General features: G+C 40.3%; 1 protein-coding gene across 4 annotated transcripts in view; it reads left to right on the top strand.

The window, feature by feature from the left end:
• OXSR1 (oxidative stress responsive kinase 1) overlaps positions 1 to 21,849 on the top strand; it is a 93,375-nt gene that overhangs the window by 27,672 nt on the left and 43,854 nt on the right. For 3 of the 4 annotated variants that reach the window (XM_003826097.6, XM_055109658.2, XM_055109659.1), the window contains exons 3-4: positions 993 to 1,101; positions 8,958 to 9,099. In XM_003826097.6, the coding sequence (XP_003826145.2) occupies positions 993 to 1,101; positions 8,958 to 9,099 (251 nt within the window). Of the gene's footprint in view, positions 1 to 992; positions 1,102 to 3,523; positions 3,655 to 8,957; positions 9,100 to 21,849 lie in introns of those variants that run through there. The other variant, XM_055109660.1, reaches the window with a different exon arrangement.

Below are 21,849 nucleotides of genomic sequence, written 5' to 3' on the forward strand. Positions count from 1 at the left end.
ACAGTTCCAGTTCTCACTGAGCTTACAGTTTTGTGGGGGATGTCAAAAGAAATAGGCAATTATAGTATAGTCAGATAAGTTCCACAGTGATTGAGAATCTACTTTTGAGTACTTGCCTTCATGGAGCTCTCAGCCTAGAAGGGAGAGACAGACAGATAAGCACACAATGTACTATCCAGTATTTTATGTACCATGATGGGAGGAGACATACAGGGTGCTTGGAAGCTAAGAGAAGGAGCATCTAACTAAACCTGGGAAGCTGGGAGGAAATTTTGTCTAGACTGAGATCAGAAGGAAGAATTGGAGTTAGCTAAGCAGAGATGATAGGGGAAGTGTATTTGAGGCTGAGGCACAATAGGGTTAAATGTCTAGAGTTAAAAGAAGCAGGTAAACAGGGCCCTGATCACACATGGCTTTATAAGGCATTTTGTTATACCAAATCTAGTTTAAAATCATAAGCTGAGATAGAGTAAGCTTAGATTTTTGGCTCAGATTTCTACTCTGGATTTAGTTTTTGACGTTGTCCTGTTTCAGTTTGTTTCTCTTTAGTGTGAGAATTATTTCACAAAAATGGAATGAAGTAATATTTTGCAAAGAAAAATCCCTACACAAACTATAAAAAAACCCTGTTTATTAGTTAATATCTTTTATAGCTATAAAACCAGATTTCCCAAGATGGTTCTTCAAGGGCACCTTGAAGCAAAAATATATGTCCCAAAGGAGGCCTCCTGGAGTGTTGTGCCAGGGTGTGTTAAATAGTGTGCTTCTAGTTTGAAAGATTACTAGTGTAATGAGTGGAGGAAATTGAGTCAGAATGGACTGAGGGAGACAAAGTGGTTTTATTGGTTTAACCCTTCTTGAAGAAATCAGAGCCATGGAGATCCCAGAAAGGTGTGACACAGTCTTGAGATTTCAAAATCTGGATTTGCTAACTCACAACATTTGTTTTAGGCTTGCATATAATGAATTATTATGTTTTCTCTTCTTTGTAGAAAGAAATTCAAGCCATGAGTCAATGCCATCATCCTAATATTGTATCTTACTACACATCTTTTGTGGTAAAAGATGAGCTGTGGCTTGTCATGAAGCTGCTAAGTGGAGGTGAGTAGAGTACAAGGAAATGCTATAAGTACCATGGTTTGAAAAGTTAATAAAAGTTTCCTTCTTTTCTATCCTGATTTCGTTTTCATGGACATTTGCATTTGAGGAGATACTGAAAATATAGTATTTGCTGAAGATGCTAATCTATGAGCCAAGACAGTTTTCACACATTGCATTTGATTCATTTTGTTGTCATGCTGCTTAAATCTCTCTTAATTCTTTTTAGAGACTGTCTGGCTCTGTCACCCAGGCTGGAGTGCAGTGGTGCAATCATAGCTCACTGCAGCCTCAAAACTCCTGGGTTCAAGTGATCCTCCCATCTCAGCCTCCCAAGTAGCTGAGACTACAGGCATGTACCACCATGCTCAGTTACTTTTATCATTTAATTTAATATAATTTTTTTTTTTTGGAGATGGGGTCTCACTATGTTGCCTTCAAGCGATCCTTCCTACTTGGCCTCCCAAAGTGCTGGGATTACAGGTGTGAGCCATTGTGCCTGGTCTAAATCTCTCTTAATTTAGGATGCTTCCTTCTTGCTTCCTCCCTTCCATGATGTAAACTTACTGAAGAGTCTAGTCCAGTTATCTTGTAGAATATGCCATATTCTGGATTTATCTAAGTATTCTTGGTGGTATTTAACTTGAGCTGTAGTCCTCTATTTCTTGTATATTGAAAATTAGATCTTGATTAAATTCAGGTTAAATATTTTGTAGGAGGATACTTCTTGGTGATGCTGTGTATTTCATATTGTATTACATCAGGAAATATTTGCTATCTGGTTGAATCTTTAATAGTGATGTTAGTTTTGTTTGCTTAAGATTAGGACAGCCAGGGCTCTCCATGGAAAAGGTAACATTTCCCCCTTTGTAGCTAGCAAGTAATCTGTGAGATGATACTTTGTGAGTATCCAGTTCTCCATAAGTCTTTTATCTTAATGATTTTCACATTCGTTGTTTGAATCCTTGTTTGAGTCAGTTATTTCATCAGGGGTTGTAAAATGGTGATTTTTCTTACGGCATCATTTCTTTTATATTTATAAACTGACATCCTTCTATGAAGAACTTTTCGTTATCAACTGGGACGCTGATTAATCTGTACTCTAGTTCCTACTGAAAAGGCAAGATAAATAATTGAGTCTTTTTTTAAGGATCAAGTTTTAGTGTAAAATGTTGATTTAGTAATCATCTCCAGTGGTAGCAACTGAGAGGGTTTAAAAATTTTCCTTTTTCCAATTGGGTAGGGCCTTCACTTTTTCAAGTATTATTATAGACCCAAGGATTTTTATGTATTCAGTGTCTTTCCATCAGTTATACTCTATTCTTTTTGATATGCAGGTTGTCCAAAATTTGTCAGGGGGAGCCCTTTTAAAGTCACTCTTGTGTCCTCTTGACGTGAACCCATCAGTCTTTCATTACATCCTTAACTTTATAATTCAAGATTCCTGAGGGTTATATTTGTATTCATTTTCCCAGACCCTGAATCAGCCAATACTCTAATGAGCTTTGGTATTTTTTCCTCGGGAATGGTACTTAGAAAGCATAACTTGGATGCTTGGAGTGCTCATTACTACTTCATTGCTTCCAGAGCTTGGAAATATATTAAAAATAAAATTATAATTTGACATCAATACAAGTTTCCAATACAAGTTTAATATCATGGACTTTTTAAGCTTGAATCTCTTTTCCTTTACACACAAAATCTTGGTACCCAATATTAACATAATTACTTAAGTGCTTTATCTTGCAGTATATATACAAGTATTTCTACTTTATTCTTAGAATAAAATATAAATATTGCTGATTGCAAACTGTGAAACCTTGGCATGTATAGATCGAACATTTTGTTTTGGTTACCCAAAAGCTCATGCCATTTGGTAAATTAGTCATTTTGCCAAGGCATGGATTTGAATCACATGGCAAGACTTGTAGGACTAGTTAGTGATGGAGCCACACTGGCCTTCCTATCATTGTGCTGGTTGGTTTTTGCTTGCATGTGTATTTTGTGGGGGAGTATGATTTTTCATCTTAGAATGTAGAGTTACAGAAAAGATAATCCACATTTGTTTAGTTTGCAATTTTATTGCTGTATCTCACTGAACACCATACTTCCCCAGAGAGACTATAAACAACATAAGGCTTTAGAATTAAATTTCAGTTTTTCTACTTAGCAATTGTATGTCATTGGGAAAACTCTTTCAGCTCTTTGAAACTTTTTACTTGTCTGTTAAATGTGGGGTTACCTTTCTGCATTTCAGGGTATTGATGAGGAGTAAATGAGATGATACATGTAAATCATCCACCACTGTGCTGACATTTAATAGGTGCACAAGAAATTTTAGTCATTAATAGTAATAAGCCCTTGTTATTTGATGCTTTTCAGTGTAGCCAGAATCACCTTTTTGTTTCAATCCCATTAGTGACACACTGGAGAAACTGGATTGCTTTGTTAAAGGCCCTGTTCATATGATGGTTGGAAGCCTTGCTAACACCAACCACCTTTCAAGATGGTGGTCAAGCATGGTTCTTTCAGTATGGAGAGATATGGGAGTATTAGGTAATACTGTATCTTTCGTTATTGATCACCTATAGCATAATTTTCTTTATTTGTAATTTACGAGAATATGTAATACAACATTTTTAATGTTTTGCAAAAAAGTCCTCTGATGAATGGGAATAAATTGTCTGCTTAATTCTCTCGTCCATATCTGTATGCCAGCCTATGCTTTCTGCTACTCCTAAGCAGAACGACTTTTTTTTTTTTTTTTTTAAGAATTCCTGTTCCTCTCTCAGTGAGTATATGTCTTGATCATAGAAGGGGCAGGACATGTAGATGGATGGAATGTCTTTTAAATGTAGCTCTTTGTCCCTCTTGGTCTTAAGTTTTCTGGGACATTACCCAATTTTTCTAGCCTAGCACTCAGCAGATTTCCTTGAGGATAATTTTCAAATATGTTCCAGTTAGTCATAACTCTTTTTATAAGTGCTTATATTTTTATGAGTCAACATGATCATTACATCTAAACCTTTTAAATATTAAAAATTTTACATTTTTTAGGAAAATGAAATCTTTTGTTGTTATAAAATGAATAAACATTTAAACTGAGATGAAACGTTAGGCAACATTTAGAAAACAAAAGTTAGAACTAAGCACAGCTTAAATTTTTTTTTTTTAAACAGGAGGAAGATGTGTCAGGATTATAGCTTAATTAAAATGCCATTCATCAAATACTTACTGATCTCCAGTACATTGGTGAATAAAGCTATCAGATCCTTGCTCTTGTGGGCTATGGGAACAAATTCCAGGAGAACTTAACCTTATTGAGGGAGAACAGTTGCAGTGAGATTAACTAAAACTTGCCTCTGGAGGTGAAGTCCAACTGAGATCTAAAGAATAAGTAATAATTGGCTGGGTGAGGTGGCTCATGCCTGCTGTCCCAGTGCTTTGGGAGGCTGAGGCGGAAGGATTGCTTTAGGCCAGGAGTTCAACAGCCCAGCCTGGGCAACATGGCAAGACCCTGTCTCTACCAAAAATAAAACAATTTAGCTAAGCTCGTACATGTAGCCCTGGCTACTTGGGAGGCTGGAGGATAGCTTGAGGCCAGGAGTTTAAGGTTACGGCAAGCCATGATCTTGCCACTACAGTCTAGCCTGGGTGACAGAGTGAGACTCTGTCTCTAAAAAAAAATTAAAAATTAAAAAGAATAATAATTAGCCAGGTGAAATGGAGGCTGGAGTTAGTACTGGGGAAAGATGGGAGATGTGATCCAGCTAGAGAGAATACTGTGGAAACGGGGATGGAGACAGGATGGAGTGTGTATGTCTTGAGAACTGACAGATTCACAGCTGGAGCAGAGAGAATGAGAGAAGAGGACTATTGGTAGAGGCTTACTGATAAGCAAAGACTCCCAAAATTAAAAAATATAAATAACCAGAGTTAACAGAAATATGTATAGGGTACCTTCTTTCATATCACCTTTTTAGTCAGAATATTGAAAACAAAAGCACAGTTTTGATTTAGGAACGTTGTACTGTTGTAGAATTTAATAAGGTAATTAAATCATAAAATGAATAGTGAGTGTCACTCTTACCCCACCAACTAGGTGTACATCCTGGTTAAAATAAGTTTAATTGTGTCAATATTATAATCATTGAATGATGCTTCATTATAACTGTAATATTCCTATCTTTGCTAGTTAAAACTGTCATGCTGAATGTTGGGATTTATTACTGCAGGAAGTTAAGCTTTAGAAGTTAGAAGCACTTTTGGTATAAATAGCTATTTCCAGTTTATTAGCACCAAACTGCAAATGTAAGCTTTTTAGAAATCAAAGTAATTAAGAAAACTTCTGAGAGGAAAAAAAAGGTACCTGTAGTACTTAAAGGGAGTAAGTGTAGAAATGTAGAAATCTAATGTAAATTCACTGTCTTAGATGGTTGTTTAAGGATGCCCTCAACTTTGTCTTTTTCTAAGAGATAAAATGCATGGGGACTTCCTTGATCTAAAGGAGGATCCAGGTAAAATGTCTGATACTAATAGTGACCAGCTTTGGATGTTCAAGCAACAATGCAGGGTTTTAAAATTTCTGTAACATCTTTTGGTCTAAAATGGAATACTCAGACCAAGCAAATTTTGGCCTCTTTGAAACCTTCTGAGGCTTAGGAAGACATAAGCAATAACTGTAGTAGCTAAAGATTTATTAAAACTTCCTAGTAGAGATACCAGTAACTAAGTTGAATGAATTGATTTTATATTTAAAGAGTATCTTTTCATACTAGTAAGGTGAGGAAATTAATTTGTTGATGGGGTCATTACTTTGATTGAGTTATAATTTTCAGACTTAACAAGTGTCTGAAGCCAGCAGCTGTTTCACTACTTTGTCAATATTATTTTGATATTCTGTAATGATTTTATTGTACAATTAAAGTTTTGCATTGCTTTTTAAATGTTCCATGCCACAGGCTATGAAGCCTGATGGGATTATTTTTTGGGAATAGATGATCTACATTTAAACTTTTTGCTTTGTTACAAAATTTGTACCAAATACCCTGTTTCCCATTATTTGATTTATTTACTTTTATTCTGAAAAATGTTTGGATTTTAACGGACAGCTTTCATCAAAATAAGTTGTTAAATGCCTTTTAAAATCCAGCTTCTTGGGCCCTACCTCAGTTCTCTTGAATGACTGTCTTATAGGGCCTGGGAATATGCATTTTTACTAGCTTGCCAAGTAATTCCTTCACACATTAAAGTTTGAGAACAGATTATCCCTATATACTATTTCTTACAAGTTGTGCGTGAGGACAAAATACTACATACGCGGTTATAACTTTCCCTCATTATTCCTACTTTAGGTATTAATTGGGTTATTCAGTGATAATCTACTTCTTCCTTTTGCTTAGCATATTTTCTCTTCACCTTTCTCTTAGCTGACCTGCATTCTTTATAATTTTGATATTCGAGGATGGAGGATTATAAACACCGTCATCGAGTTAGAGGCTACAAGAAGCTTAGAAAACCAAATGGATAAGAAGCGGGGGAGCTTACAGGACCAGTATCTCTCAGTTAAGGATGAAGGTCTTAGTGACGATTAGTGTCTTAGTGACGATTCCTCCACCCATAAGAATTATCTTGTTGGGAGGAGTTTGAAACTGAAGATAAATTGTTATGCCAAAGAAGAAGGGTTTCTTCTATAAACTTTGTTCAAAATGTCTGTTCTGGACATAGACTAGAGATGTGCATTGCTTTAATCTTCCCATTGATCATTGGATGATGTGAAATCAATACAAATCTAAAAGTTTGAAAAGGAGTTCCTGCTTCAAACTCTTTGCAGACTTAGTCACTTTTTATGTGCCCCAAGATATTTGATGCTGCATTTGTTTCATCTACCAGACTAGAAGTTCCCTTAAAGTTAGCAATCATGTCATGTATATCTTGCCATATTTGGTGGCACCCAGTCTTAGATCTCACATGTAATGTAATAGGGCTTAATTGTTAAGTGAATAAGTTGTGTTAATTTTTCATTTCCAGTAGGAATTGGTTTTCCTTTGCATTCCCTATTTTAGGTATTATGTTATAAACAGTGTTTACGATAATTTTAGGTATTACATTGTAAACAGTGTTTATGATCAGTGTTAATATATTTGTTTTCTTACTAAGCAGTACTTATGTGGCCTGGATTTCCTGAACAGTGAAACATGTGGCCCTTTGGTATAATCACTTTGCTTTGGGGATTAATGTGTGGTTGATTAAGCAGAACAAACTTCTTCCTTAGGTCTCTCCCCTTCTGGATCACAAGCTTATGAATTCCAGCAATGGAGAGGGGAAAGAACCAGTGTAATAATGTGTTAGGAAAACCTGTCTGGAAGCTATCTGGAGAGTGAGTCTCTTTGGTTCACTCTTCAGAGAATAAACTGCCTATCTCCTATTGGAGGTGAAGAGTTAGTAGGCAAGCCTCCAGGGAGGAAGAGGAATCTGAGAATCTTACTCTGTCTTATCTGAACTTTCAACCAGTTTTTCTGTTTTCAACCCTTTCCTTCACTTCTTCCTCACTTGGTGTGGGGAAGTATGGTACTTGGTGTGTGTAGTTCTGAGTCTTTCTGGAGCTCTGGGTAGGGATCACGTTGTCCTAAATGGCATAGCTCCTCTGCAAGCACTGAAGTTCAGATTTCTCCACTGTGCTTAGTTACTTTTTCTTTTTCTGCTATCTTCCAGAATATTGTTGCCATCTCTCTTCTGTTATCTTTCCTGTTCTCTTTTTAAATTATGGGTTTATGCCTTTTTAATCAAGTTTACCAAGTTAGTGGATTTTAAGTAGGAGCTAAAATAAACTTGCGTTCAGTCCTTCATGTTTTTGAGAATTCCATCTTCTTTCTATGTATTTGGAAGTATATTTTTTCTTGTTAAAGTGTGTGAAGTAAAAGTACCCAGTAGGGCAAGTTTTTAAGAGAACTATGTAAGCAGTTGTTTTGATTTTAGTCTTGATCATTGAGGTGTTGTACAAAGAAATGGGTATTGAATCTTTTCTTTGCAGTCTATGTAATGTTCTAGACTTCTTGGCACAGTTGCTAATATTGTTTTGTTTTGGTTCTGTGATTGTTATGGGCCATTATGTGGCCAGAAATCTTACAAATTTCCACCAAACTTTTTACTGATTATAATCTTCAGTTTTGGTAGTCAGCACTGTGCTTTTAATTACTATATAGGTGTCTTTTCCTCCTCTGCCTTCAACCTTTAGTAGGAGCATTATTTCTTATCCTGGGAAGTTTAGGATTGATAATACAGCTGGACTGTTACTTAAAAAGAACTGTTATTTTTATTCTTTTTGTATTTGTCTTTGCCTTAGCTCTTTTATTTCTATAATTTATTAACCTGAAAAATAATTTTAGTCCTAAGTTAGTTTGTGTATGTATGTGATCCTTACCCTCCAAGTATTTCGCTCCTGATTTGACTGGCATTTCAATTGTATTTTTATATCTTTAGTCATACAGCAGTGCATATTCTAATCTGATCTTAAAAGCCTACATTGGTTTGTGGTATCTTATAATAGTACTGACGAGCCTGGTTTACCTAGGGATTATTTAGGGGCAGTTAAATATCCTCTACTACCTCACTAGACATCCAAAGGAGATGCTGGCATAACATACTATTTGAATATCAGCCAGCTACTTTTTGTTTTAGATTGGAATTGAAAATAAGTTATTAATTTTAAACTTCTGTATTTCCTCATATTTGCTGTTTTTTTCATTTCTGCACAGTTAAGTTTATGAGAAGGTTCACATGTGTTTTGATTCTAAAATGGATCTGAATTATATTGAATGATTTAGAGATTTTTAGAAAATTATGTCTTCTGTTTTCAGGTTCTGTTCTGGATATTATTAAGCACATTGTGGCAAAAGGGGAACACAAAAGTGGAGTCCTAGATGAATCTACCATTGCTACGATACTCCGAGAAGTACTGGAAGGGCTGGAATATCTGCATAAAAATGGACAGATCCACAGGTATGTAAAAGACAATACTCTTGTGTTACATCATCTCATTAAGGCCATTCCCACTCTTTTACAGAATCGTGATCTCTGACTGTTATCATAGCTCTTTGTATCAGTAGTTTTAGTACACTGTGGTTAGAGTCTTAATTATACAGCTAGTAAACATTAAACAAGTACTGTAGTAAAACCAGACAATATAAAAACAGGAAAAATTCATAATTTCGTACCAAGAGGCAACTACTTGATAACATTTTGGAATATCGCTTTCCATTTTCTTTTATATGGTTAAAAAATATCTAAAACAATACTGTATATGTAATTTTGTCTGTTGCTTTTTAAATTTTACATTATATTTTCAGTATTTCCCTAAATTATTAAAAGCTTTTTATAAAATAACATTTTTAAAATTATAGCCTTTTTTTCTTTTTTTTTTTTGAAACAGGGTCTCTCTTAGTCACCCAGGCTGGAGTAGCATGATCATAACTCACTGCAACCTCGAACTCCTGGGCTCAAGTGATCCTCCCACCTCAGCCTCCTCAGGCTGATTTTTAATTTTCATAAAGATGGGGTCTTGCTATGTTGCCCAGGCTGTTCTTGAACTCCTGGCCTCAAAGCGATCTTCCTGCCATGGCCTTCTAAAGTGCTGGGATTACAGGCATAAGCCACTGTGCCCAGCCCTTTTTTTCTTTTTTAATAAATAAGAGCATTTTAATATTTCATGATCCTATCTAAATAATCTATCTTAGTAGTTAAGTGCCCTGTTTAGGTTTTGTGTATAGGTCCTGGCGTACTATTGTGAGCTATGGTTCCAATGATAATTTGATTTTTAGAGCCCTTGCAGTGCTTTTCTAGTCTGATTTTTTTTCTCCTGGCACTGTGGGGACTCCCATTCAATCCTTGATCATGCCATCTATGGGAGTGGAGTGGATTTCCTTGGGCCGGTTGCTGCCAAGTGGAGAATACGTGGTAGATGCTGGACTCAGGACTCACGGGTCTGTGAGCACTCTCCTAGTCCCATCATGTGGACTCCCACCTGGTGCCAGTGGGGCTTCCATTCAGTCCCTGTTGATATTGCCTGTGGGGATGGAAGGCTCTTCCCTTGGGCCACTCTTTGCTCCTGGGTGGGGAGTGGGGAAACACTGGACCTGCATAGTCCTTTGCTGTTGGGTGGAGGGCTAAGAGATGCCGGCTGTGCCGACTGGTGCTGCTGGTGTGGGTGATGTGGGCCTACCGGCTGTACTGCATATGGGGGAGGGGATGAAGTCCCCCTGTCTGCTCTTTATTGGCACTGCTCGTTAGGCATGGTGGGCTCTCCTGCAACTCCAAGTATGGAGTCAGGGATGGGACCACCTATTAGATTTCTGCTGGGCTGCCCCTTTTCTGCTCCTTTAGGCAGAGAGAGAGAGAGCAGGCTTGGGGCTCTTTTTGATATATGTCTGTCAGTTGTTCTGGGTTTCAGGGCTGTGTAATGCCCAGTCTGAGTTATAGCAGATTAAAGGAAAGCTCAGGAAACTTTTTTTTAAACCTTTCCTATGATGTTGAAAAACTCAGGAAACATAATGCCATGTTGTCCTTCAAGTTCTAAGGCCCCTAGCCACTCTGCTTTCCTCTTTTCTCCTTTCAGAGTTCTTTTATGATTGTCTGTTGGATTATTTCTGGGAATTTTAGATATATTTAAAGGGGAGGAACAGGGAAGCGTAAACCTACACCATTTGGTTTGGCACCAGAACTAGTCCCTGGATTTGGAATGGAGACAATTTTATTTAAATCTATTTTGTTCCTGAGTTCAGATTCTGAGTGTGTAGTGTGACATGTTGTTATGTGATACATGGAACCATTCTCCAAATATTTTATGTTTATATTACTTTTAACATTGTGATGAACACTTTTCTCTGTGATTTTTATGATTTAAAAAAATCTAGGTTTCCATAAAACACATTTTGAAGAATCTTAAAAGATATTGCCAAATTGCTTTTCAGAAATGTAGTGATTTATGCATCTATTAGCAGTACATAAGAATGGTAGATTCATTGGTCCCATGCTAGCCTTGCCTATTAAAATTTTTAATTTACATGTTTCGATACATGAAGAATAGTATCAATTTTGACATCTTGGATTATTAGTGAGGTTGGACACAGATTTATATGAAGCCATTGGTATTTCCTGTTGTGACGCATCTGCTTGTGATTTTTGCCTATTTTTCTTTTATTTTGAAATGGGGTCGTGCTGTGTCGCCCAGGCTGGTCTTGAGCTCCTGGGCTCAAGCATTCCTCCCACCTCAATCTCACAAGTAGCAGGGATTACAGGCATGTGCTGCTGAGCCCAGCTCAACTTTTGCCTATTTTTCTGCTGGTATCTTCCTGCCTTTTTTTATCCTGAGCTTTTTATATATTAAAAATTACTCTTTTGGCTTGGCATGGTGGCTCACGCCTATAATCCCAGCACTTTGAGAGGCGGGCGGATTGCTTGAGCCCAGGAGTTTAATACCAGCCTGGGCAACATAGTGAGACCTTGTCTCTACAAAAAATTTTTTTAAAATTATCCAGATATGGGCCGGGCATGGTGGCTCACGCCTGTAATCCCAGCACTTTGGGAGGCTGAGGCGGGCGGATCATGAGGTCAGAAGATTGAGACCATCCTGGCTAACACGGTGAAACCCCCTCTCTACTAAAAATACAAAAAATTAGCTGGGTGTGGTGGTGGGTGCCTGTAGTCCTAGCTACTCAGGAGGCTGAGGCAGGAGAATGGTGTGAACCTGGGAGACGGAGCTTGTAGTGAGCCGAGATTGCACCACTGCACTCCAGCTTGGGCGACAGAGCAAGACTGTCTCAAAAAAAAAAAATCCAGATATGGTGGTGCATGCCTGTGGTCTCAGCTACTCAGGAGGCTGAGGCAGGAGGATCAATTGAGCCCCAGAGGTTGAGGCTGCAGTGAGCTGTGATCATGCCATTACACTCCAGCCTGGGCAACAGAGCAAGACTCTGTGTCGAAAAGAAAAAAAAATTACTCTTTCTCCATTTTTGTCTTTTAGTTTTGCTAAAGATGTGCAGTTTGGGACTTGGGCTCCAAACAGGCAACTTGTAGAACAAAGGGACAAGAGGGAGTCAGGTTATTAGAGCATGATTAAAATCTTGAAAACTGGATGAGGCTGATGGAAAATCAAGACAGGTCAGTGGATTAGTGATCTTTGAAGTTAGAGTAGTCATAGTAGAGTAGTTGAATAGTTATCTCGAAAGATAGGAGAGTGGGGTGTCTGAATTAGTAATTTCATAATTGGGTCAGTTTTGGTGATAATAAGATAAAAAACTGAGGAAGCAGATGACCCAGGTAGAGTGGAGGACGGGGTCTTTAGAGATGGCATCAGTGAACTCAGGCAGGGATTGTCTCTGTGATTGTTAAAGTTTCTTGGGATAAGGCAAGATGACTTGGAAAGCAAGACTTAATGAACAACAAAGAGAGAGAGAAAGTATAATATTAAAGCTGGATGGCATGAGTTTGAAGGGAAATGACTTTTTTTTCTTTTTAGAGACAGATTCTCTGTCACCCAGACTGGGTGGCATGATTGTAGCTCACTTGCAGCTCAAACTCCTGAGCTCAAGCAGTCCTCCTGCCCAAGCCTCTCTAGTAGCTGGGACTACAGGCATGTGCCACCATGCCTGGTTGTGGGCGAAAGATTACCTAGGTGCTGAGGCAAGAGACTGAAGGCACAAACTGTTTCAGTATAATAAAGAAAATAGAATAAGAATAGTCATAATACAAATTAGATATAGAGATGATCATGGACAATTATCAATCATTATTATAAACATTATTAATCATTAGCTTTTAATATTACTCTTTGTTGCATTACTAATATAACCTAGGAATAACCGGGTATAGGGTCAGGTGCTGAAGGGACATTGTGAGAAGTGACCTAGAAGGCAAGAGGTGAGCCCTCTGTCACACCCGCATAAGGGCCACTTGAGGGCTCCTTGGTAAGCGGTAATGTCAGTGTCTGGGAAGACACCCATTACTTAGCAGACCACGAAAGGGAGTCTCCTTTCCTTGGAGGAGTCAGGGAACACTCTTTTCCACCAGCTTCTTGTAGAAGGCTGGATATTATCCAGGCCTGCCCGCAGTCATCCGGAGGCCTAAACCCCTCCCCGTGGTGCTGTGCTTCAGTGGTCATGCTCCTTGTCCACTTCCGTGTTCCTCCCGTACTCCTGGTTCCTCTTTGAAGTTCGTAGTAGATAGCGGTAGAAGGAATAGTGAAAGTCTTGAAGTCTTTGATCTTTCTTATAAGTGCGTAGAAGAAAACGCTGACGTATGCTACTGTCTCTCTCTGCTTCGGCTACCTAAAAGGGAAGGGCCCCCTATCCTATGATCACGGGACTTGCTTCACCTTATCACTTAGAAGATTCACCCTCCTTACCCTGCCCCCCTTGTCTTGTATGCAATAAATATCAGTGCGCCCAGCCGTTCCGGGCCACTACCGGTCTCCGTGTCTTGATGGTAGTGGTCCCCCGGGCCCAGCTGTTTTCTCTTTATCTCTTTGTCTTGTGTCTTTATTTATTACAGCCTCTCTTCTCCGCACACAGGGAGAACACCCGCTAAGCCCCATAGGGCTGGACCCTACACCTGGTTAATTTTTAAAAAATTTTTTTGTAGAGATTGGGTCTTCTTATGTTGCCCAGACTAGTCTTGGACTCTTATAGACTCATAGTGGTACCACCTTGGTGGTCTTGGATAATTGGTGGTCCTGGGGAATTCTCTGATTACCAGGCAGAGACTCTTTTTCTCTTTCCTTACTTTCTCCTGAGCAAATGGAGTTTCTCTGTCTCTGGGCGGAGCTGTCTGGAGCTGGGGGTGGGGTGACACAAGCACCCCTGTGGCTACCACCACTGGGACTGTCCTGGATCAGACTTGAAGACATCACAGCACTGAGTCTTCCCCAGGGCCCATGGTAACCACTACCCAGCTATTGCCTGTGTTGTTCAAGGTCCTAGGGCTCTGCAATCAGCAGATGGCAAAGCCAGCCAGGCCTGTGTTCCTCCTTTCATGGCAGTCATTTTACCCCACCCTGGGTGGGTGCAGAGATGCCATCAGAGAGCCAGGGCCTGGAGTCGGAAACCTTAGGAATCTACCTGGTCCTCTAGTCTACTGCAGCTAAGCTGGCATCCAAACCACAAGACAGAGTCCTTCCCACTCTTCCCCCCCTTTCCACAAGTAGAGGAGTCTCTCCCCGTGGCCACCACTGCCCCAAGCTCATGGCAGGTACTGCCTGGCTACCCCCAGTGTTCAGTTGGGGCCCAAGGGCTCTTCAGTCAGCTTGGGGTGAATGCTGCCAGTCCTAGGACTCTCCCTTCAGGGCAGCTGGCTGTCCTCTGGCCCAGGGCACGTCCAGAAATGCCATCCAAGAGCCAAGGCCTGGAATTGGGGACCCCAAGCGCCTGCTTGGTGCTCTACCCAACCGTGGTCCAGCTGGTAACTAAGCTGCAAGACAAAGTCCCCTTTACTTTTCCCTCTTCTCAAACAGAAGGAGTCCCTCCCTGTAGCCACCATAGCTTGGAATGTGCTGGGTCACACCTGAAGCCAGCACGTCTCTGAGTCTCACCTAAGGTCCACAGCAAGTACAGCTTGGCTGCCACTGCCAATTATGCAGGGACCAAAGGCTCCTTAGTTAGCAGATGATGAATCCTACCAGAACTAGGTCCTTTTCTTTAAGGCAATGAGTTCCCTTCTGGCCCAGGGTATGTCTAGAAATGTCATCTAGGAGCTAGACTCCGCCTGGTACCCTGTTCCACTGTGGCTGAGCTGATATTCAAGTTGCAAAACAAAGTCCTCTACTCTTCCCTCTCCTCTCTTCAAGCAGAAGAAAGGAATCTCTCCCAGAGCTGCAAGCTGTGCTGCCTGGGGTTGGGGGAAGGGGTGGCACAAGCAGTCCCTTGGCTGCCACATTGGTGTCTCACTGGGTTGTGTGCTCTGCAAGTCTACTGGCTCCAAGTCCAGTACAGCACCAGAACTTGCCCAGGAATTGCATTCTTTGTAGCCTTGACTGCCTTGCAAATTTACTTAGGACCCCAGAGCACTTTAGCCTGCAGAGGCACAGCTTGACAGAACTCAGGTTCTGACTGCTGAGATGGGCAATTCCCCCTGGCTAGAGCTGGTCTAAGTGCTTCCTCCATGGGTGCTGGCTGCGTTCTGCCTGGTGTTGCGTTCTGCTGTGGCAGAGCAGCACTGAGTTCCAATGCAAGCACAGATTCTCTCTCTGTGCCCTGCAGCTACTGCCGGGGGATGGGGAAGGGGTGGCATTGACAATTCAAGACTGTCTTTCCTATCACCATTAGTGTCTCTAACAGTGATGTGAAGTTGAAATCAGGTACTGTGATCACTCACCTGAGTTTTGGTTCTTATGAAGGTGCTTTTTCATGTAGGTAGTTGTTCAGTTTGGTGTTTCTGTGGGGAAGATGATCAGTGGAGGGTTCTGTTTGGCTATCTTCCATTGGATCTTTCTGTGGGTTTAGAAATGAACATTTTCTAAGTTCAGTTTCTGTTTTCCAGTTTGCCTGGGTTTCATTTTTGGATAGGCCCTTTTGTCTCCTATGCTCATGTGCACATCCTCAGGGTTGGCCAGGAGTGTGTGAATAGCAGGGGCCTCTTTGTCTCCACTGTGTACCTTTGGCCAAGAATACGTTCGTCTCTATCTAGACTACTACAACAGGCTAGTAGAGCCACTGATGACCTTCTCCTGCTGGTCCGCCTTCAGAATGTCACTTTAGTTGACAGTGTCACTGGGTGTAGGTGTTGCCTACCATGTCCAATCAAAGGAGCCTCTTTTAACTGTGGCAGAGAAGCTGCCAGTCATCGTGGTCTGTCTGCCTTAGAACCTCCATGCTGACTGAGCTGGGGCCAGGAAGTGATGGGGCTAGTCCCAGAGCAGAACACCATAGAGTCTCAGTGTTCTTACCTGAAGTGCAGCTGTTTTTCAAGCATAAAAGGTTTCTCAGGTTGATTTCCAGAGCACTGAAATGGTTGTTTTGTCATATTTGTCCAGCTTTAAGATTGCTTTTTAAGGGGGAAGATTTATCTATTTCTTCACTCAGCTGTAGCTGGAAGACCCCACTCTTCATGTGCATTTGGTTGCCTTGAGATTATCGTAAGAAATAAATACATTTTTGTTCTATCTAAAGAAATTCCTAAAGTAAATCTCTAAAGAAAAAAAGTTATTATATTTTGTATTCTTAAAATTAATTTTGAAACAAGAAACTTTATATATTGTCACATGCATGGGTAATATATTGCTATTATTAATCTTACTTTGCTGGTGAAAAAAAGAGGCTTTATTAGGGGATTTGCTCAAGCTTATACAATGGGTCTAGAGTTTTTCAGTGGCTTATAAGCTAACTTTGAGGGCAATTCTGAATGAGAATTCCCAGGACATTTTTAACAATGACATTATGTCAAGGTAATGCTTTTGAAATGGCAGCATTTTAGGCCACTTTTAAAAAGGATGTTACTCACTTAGTTAAGTGAGAGTTGATACATTATGCAAAGTAGGTGTTATAGTCATACAAAATAAAGCAGAAACTGAATTTCTTTGTGCCTGAAATTGATATGAATCCACTTATTGCATTCTTAAAAGAAAAAAAAAAAGAGACAATGACCCTAAATGTATACTTCAGTGTATGTTTTGGGTTAATTTTGCTATTCACTATAGAAACTCTAGATATGTAAAGGTTTAGGAAAAAGAAGATACTTTCATCGGTGTTCTGAAGTAAAAACTTTGACTTGAAAAAATAGATATATGGATATGCTAAGTAAAAGAGGACAACACAATATATTTAAAATTAATCTCAGTGGCAGACTAAAATTCTATTGAGTTAGCGACCAAAAAAATGTAACTGATATTAAGTCGATGGATACTCAGCTTCATTGATTAGCACAGTCTTTCTTAGCAGGCTTTAGAAGCAGACTGCCTAGATTCAGATCCCAGCTCTGTCACTAATTGGGTGACCTCTGGCAAGTTATTTAATCTCTCTTTTGCCTTATTTTCTCATGTATAACATAGGGATGAGATAGTATCTATCTCATAAAGTAGTTGTGAAGATTAAATGAGGTAATATTTGCAATGCACTTAGAATAGTATTTAGCACACAAGAATCAGTGAACGGTCATTGTCATTATTTTGTACACCAGAGGCTGACAAACCTTTTCTGTAAAGGGCCAGATAGCAAATATTTTAGACTTTGTGGGTGAGATGTTCTCCGTCACCACTGCTTTGTTTTTCTTGTATGAAAGCAGCTATAGACAATCTGTAGCTGAATAGGCATGGTTGCATCTTTTACAGAAACAGGCAATGGACTGGATTCAGTTTGTGGACTGTAGTTTGCCAACCTCTGATTTACAGGGCTGTAGAAGATAATTTTATTTTTCTTTCACATAATAGTCTGGGCATAAATGACATCAGTCCAGTATGATGACTCCATGGAGTCAGGGACTCAGGCTCTGATTTTATTGCTGTACCAGCTCTAAGTTCTTGCTTCATGGCCCAAGTTGATTTCCACCACATCCACATTTCAGCGGAAGGAAGGAAGGAAAGGGGAAATAGAGGTTATGCCATTTCCTATTAGCAGTGGTTCTCAGGACATTTAGCAATACCTGGAGCCATTTTTGGTTGTCACAACAGGGGCTGGAGTTGGGGAGTGGAATGTGCTACTGACATGTAATGGGTGGAGGCCAGGGATGCTGCTAAATTTATCCTATCATGTCCAGGAAGCCCCTTACAACAGAATTACCCAGCCCAAATATCAGTAGTGCTGGGACAAGAACACCTATGTTAAGGGAACAACTAGGAAGTTGTAGAAACCACTTTTGTTCGCATCACAGTTGCTAGAACTTTAGTCACATGGTTATATCTAGCCTGCATGGAAGGCTGTGAAATGTTGCCTTTCTTCGGGATGGTCACGTCCCCAGTAAAAATTTCTTGCTTGCTTTCTTTGCTTTCTTCTCCTTCCCTCCCCACTGCCTCCCTTCCTCCCTCCCCGCTCTCCCTCCCCTCCCCTCCCCTCCCCTCCCCTCCCCTCCCCTCCCCTCCCCTCCCCTCCCCTTCCTTCCTTCCTTCCTTCCTTCCTTCCTTCCTTCCTTCCTTCCTTCCTTCCTTTCTTCCTTCCATCCAGACATTGAGGGCCAATTAGTAGTCTGTGGCACTTTTTTCCCACAAGATTATTTGATGAACATGGAATCAGAACTGAGGTAATTAATTGAATTATGTTAATTGCTAATATCAAGGTATGCATACATACAATTATCATAATACAGAGGACTAGAATTTTCAGTTTTTCAGTACATTTTTTCTACTTAACAGTGCCGGAAAAATATTCACAAATGTTTCCTCTTTGGCCGTACCCCATTTTTAGCGATTTGTTAACATGTTAACCAGGTATAGGAACAATTGATTAGGTACAGTTTTAGATGGAAATTCTTATTGTTTTAAGAGTACAGATGCTTCTCGACTTAGGATGGGTTTATTGGGACACAACTCCATTGCAAGTAGAAAATATCATTAAGTCAAAACTGAACGATCATAAATTGGGGACCCTCGGTGTTTCCAAGATTCCTTAGAGTTTATACATTATTCATTAGATTCAGTTGTTCTCATTCATCCTCATAAAAAGAAGTTTCTTTTTCTTTGTAAGACTGAAGCAGGTTAGAAAATTTAGGCAACTAGAAATACTCATTTTTTCCTAGAGTGGAATGGTTCTGTAGATGACTGATTTTTACCTATCATGTATGGAGTTTTTAAAAATGCTGATATTCTAGGCCGGGCGCAGTGGCTCACGCCTGTAATCCCAGCACTTTGGGAGGTTGAGGTGGGTGGATCATGAGGTCAGGAGATCGAGACCATCCTGGCTAACATGGTGAAACCGTGTCTCTACTAAAAATACAAAAAGTTAGCTGGGTGTGGTGGCACGCACCTGTAGTCCCAGCTACTCGGGAGGCTAAGGCAGGAGAATGGCCTGAACGTGGGAGGTGGAGGTTGCAGTGAGCTGAGATTGCGTCACTGCACTCCAGCCTGGGCGACAGAGCAAGACTCCATCTCAAAAAATAAAAATAAAAATAAAAAAATGCTGTTATTCTAAGAGTAACCCAGTTAAGGAGTGTGTGTGTGTGTGTGTGTGTGTGTGTGTGTGTGCGTGTGTGCGTGCGCGCGCGCATGTGCATGTTTGGTGGGGTATGGTACCTTGCTTTTTTCTCCATGTTGTGATTACTCATTGAAACCTCAGCTTTACAATTTGTAGTAGTCTGATTTTTTTTTTCTTTTGTTAGTTACTTTTCTGGGTCTTTGCTTTCCTGTTTGCTCAAGGATTAGGGTTAAATAGTCGATTTTTAAGATTACATCTTTTTGTGTCTTTCTTTTTCAGCCTTATTTGGTTATTGATTGATTGATTGACGGGGCTCACTCTGTCACTCAGGCTGGAGTGCAGCAGCATGAACACGGCTCACTGCAGCCTTGACCTCTTGGGCTCAAGTAATTCTCCTGCTTCAGACTCCCAAATAGCTGGCCCACAGGTGCTCACTACTATGCCTGGCTATTTTTTTTTTTATTTTTATAGAGACAGGGTCCTACACTTTGGCATTGGGACCTTTTTAAAAGTTCCCCCAGGTAATTCTAATGTTGCCTAGGCTGGTCTCGAACTCCTGGGTTCAAGCAATCCTTCTGCCTCGGCCTTCCAAAGTGCTGGAATTACAGGCATGAGCTGCCACGTCCGGCCTCTTCTTTGGTTTCAATTGAGCATTTCATATGATTCCATTTCCTTTCCTCTCTTAGGATATCAATTATACTTTTTTTTTTTTTTTTGAGACAGAGTCTCGCTCTGTCGCCCAGGCTGGAGTGCAGTGGCGCAATCTCGGCTCACTGTAAGTTCTGCCTCCCGGGTTCATGCGTCAGCCTCCCGAGTAGCTGGGACTACAGGCGCCTGCCACTACGCCTGGCTAATTTTTTGTATTTTTGGTAGAGACGGGGTTTCACCCGTTAGCCAGGATGGTCTCAATCTCCTGACCTCGTGATCCACCCGCCTCAGCCTCCCAGAGTGCTGGGATTACAGGCGTGAGCCACCGTGCCCCGGCCAAGAAGTTCTTTTAACATTTCTTGCAAGGCAGGTCTGCTGACTGCAAAGTCCCTCAGTTTTTATTTGTCTGAGAGAAGTACTTCTTTACTTTTGAAGGATAATTTTGCTGGATACAGGATTCTAGGTTGGTTTTTTTTTTTCCTCTTGACACTTTAAACAGTTCACTCCACTCTGCTTGATTGCATGGTTTCTGAGATGTGGGATGTTAATTCATACCTTTGTTCCTCTATAGGTAAGGTGTTCTTTTTCCTCTGACTTCTATCAATATTTTTGTCTCCCTTACCCAGCTCAGTCTTTTTAGTGAGCCTGTGCTCCTGGGCTATCAACTGCACAAGTGCTTCTCAGTTCCCCCCCAAGGTGAGACAGGAAGGCTTGATGGGACTGAGACTGGGTATTTCCCTTCCCGTAGATGGGTTAGGTTCTGGTAAAACCAAGGTGGTTAAGCTCTGATAAAATAGTTTCCCTTGAGGGTAGGTTTTTGTTTAGGAGAATAGAATGCTTAGGGCATATTTCAAATTGGTTACTTTTTTCTTCCTCCTGTGGGAAATTAGGGGAATTTTCTCCTGTCTATACCCCGAGAATCTCATGGGGTTGTAGGAGGTAAAGCTCATCCAGCTCATCCAAGTGTATGAGTCTCCCTTAGACTGGGTCCGCTTGGGGTTTTTAACTCTCAAGCTGTTCCACACTGAGCCTCCAGACATTTGTCAACTACAATTTAAGTTTTTATACCCCAGTACTGACTCCAGCAATAGTCTTCTGCTGCTGGGCATCTGCTCCATTAAACTGTAATTCTATCTTCCTGTCTACATTTTTGGAGGCAGGAGTTTGCCCTGTGACCTCAGTCTCTGATGGATCTAAGAAGAGTTGTTGATTTTCAGACTTTTTTCCTGTTGTGAAGACAGAAGTGACAAGCTCATTACATATTGACCTGGATAAGATTAAATCTTAAAATTCTTTTACCTTCTGATGTCCAAAGCTTTTCCTGTATAGATGATCTCTTGATGTCCTGTTTATTAACAAGATAGTGGCCCTGATTTGCACTATTATTACATCTTTGCCAGCAGGGGTAGTTGATAGATGCAACAAAATTCAAAGGCCTGCTTGCCAAATAAACTTTCATGGGACTATTTGGGCAGATTCACAATGTTTAGTCCCTTTGACAGTTGAGGAAAAACTGCTGTCTCTTTGACCCTCTGCTACCCTCACCACACCACCAAAAAGGAGGCCTAGCACTATTTGGACTCGTTGGGCATTAGACAGTATGTACCTCACTTGGGCATTCTGTCTGGTCCTTCATATCAGCTAACCTGCAAATCAACATCCTTTGAGCAGGACTCTAAGTATCAGGTTGCATTGGAACCTGTCCAGCTCTCTGTGGCACGGTCCCAGGAACCCCTATAACCCTAATGACTCCTTTGAACACTGTGATAGATGTTATAGGTACATACAGGTTCAGGATTGTTATTTTCCTGGTGAATTATTCCTTTTGTTCCTATAAAATGACTTTTTTACTCCTATAAGGTGACCTTTTTACTCCTATAAAATGACCTTTTTACTCCTAGAAATGTTTTTGTTTTAAAGATAGATAGATCTTATTTGTTGTAAAGACAATTAGGTCTTAAATGTTTTATAAAGATAATTAAGATCTTATTTT

The sequence above is a fragment of the Pan paniscus genome, chromosome 2 (genome assembly GCF_029289425.2).
Source record: "Pan paniscus chromosome 2, NHGRI_mPanPan1-v2.0_pri, whole genome shotgun sequence".
NCBI lineage: Eukaryota > Metazoa > Chordata > Mammalia > Primates > Hominidae > Pan > Pan paniscus.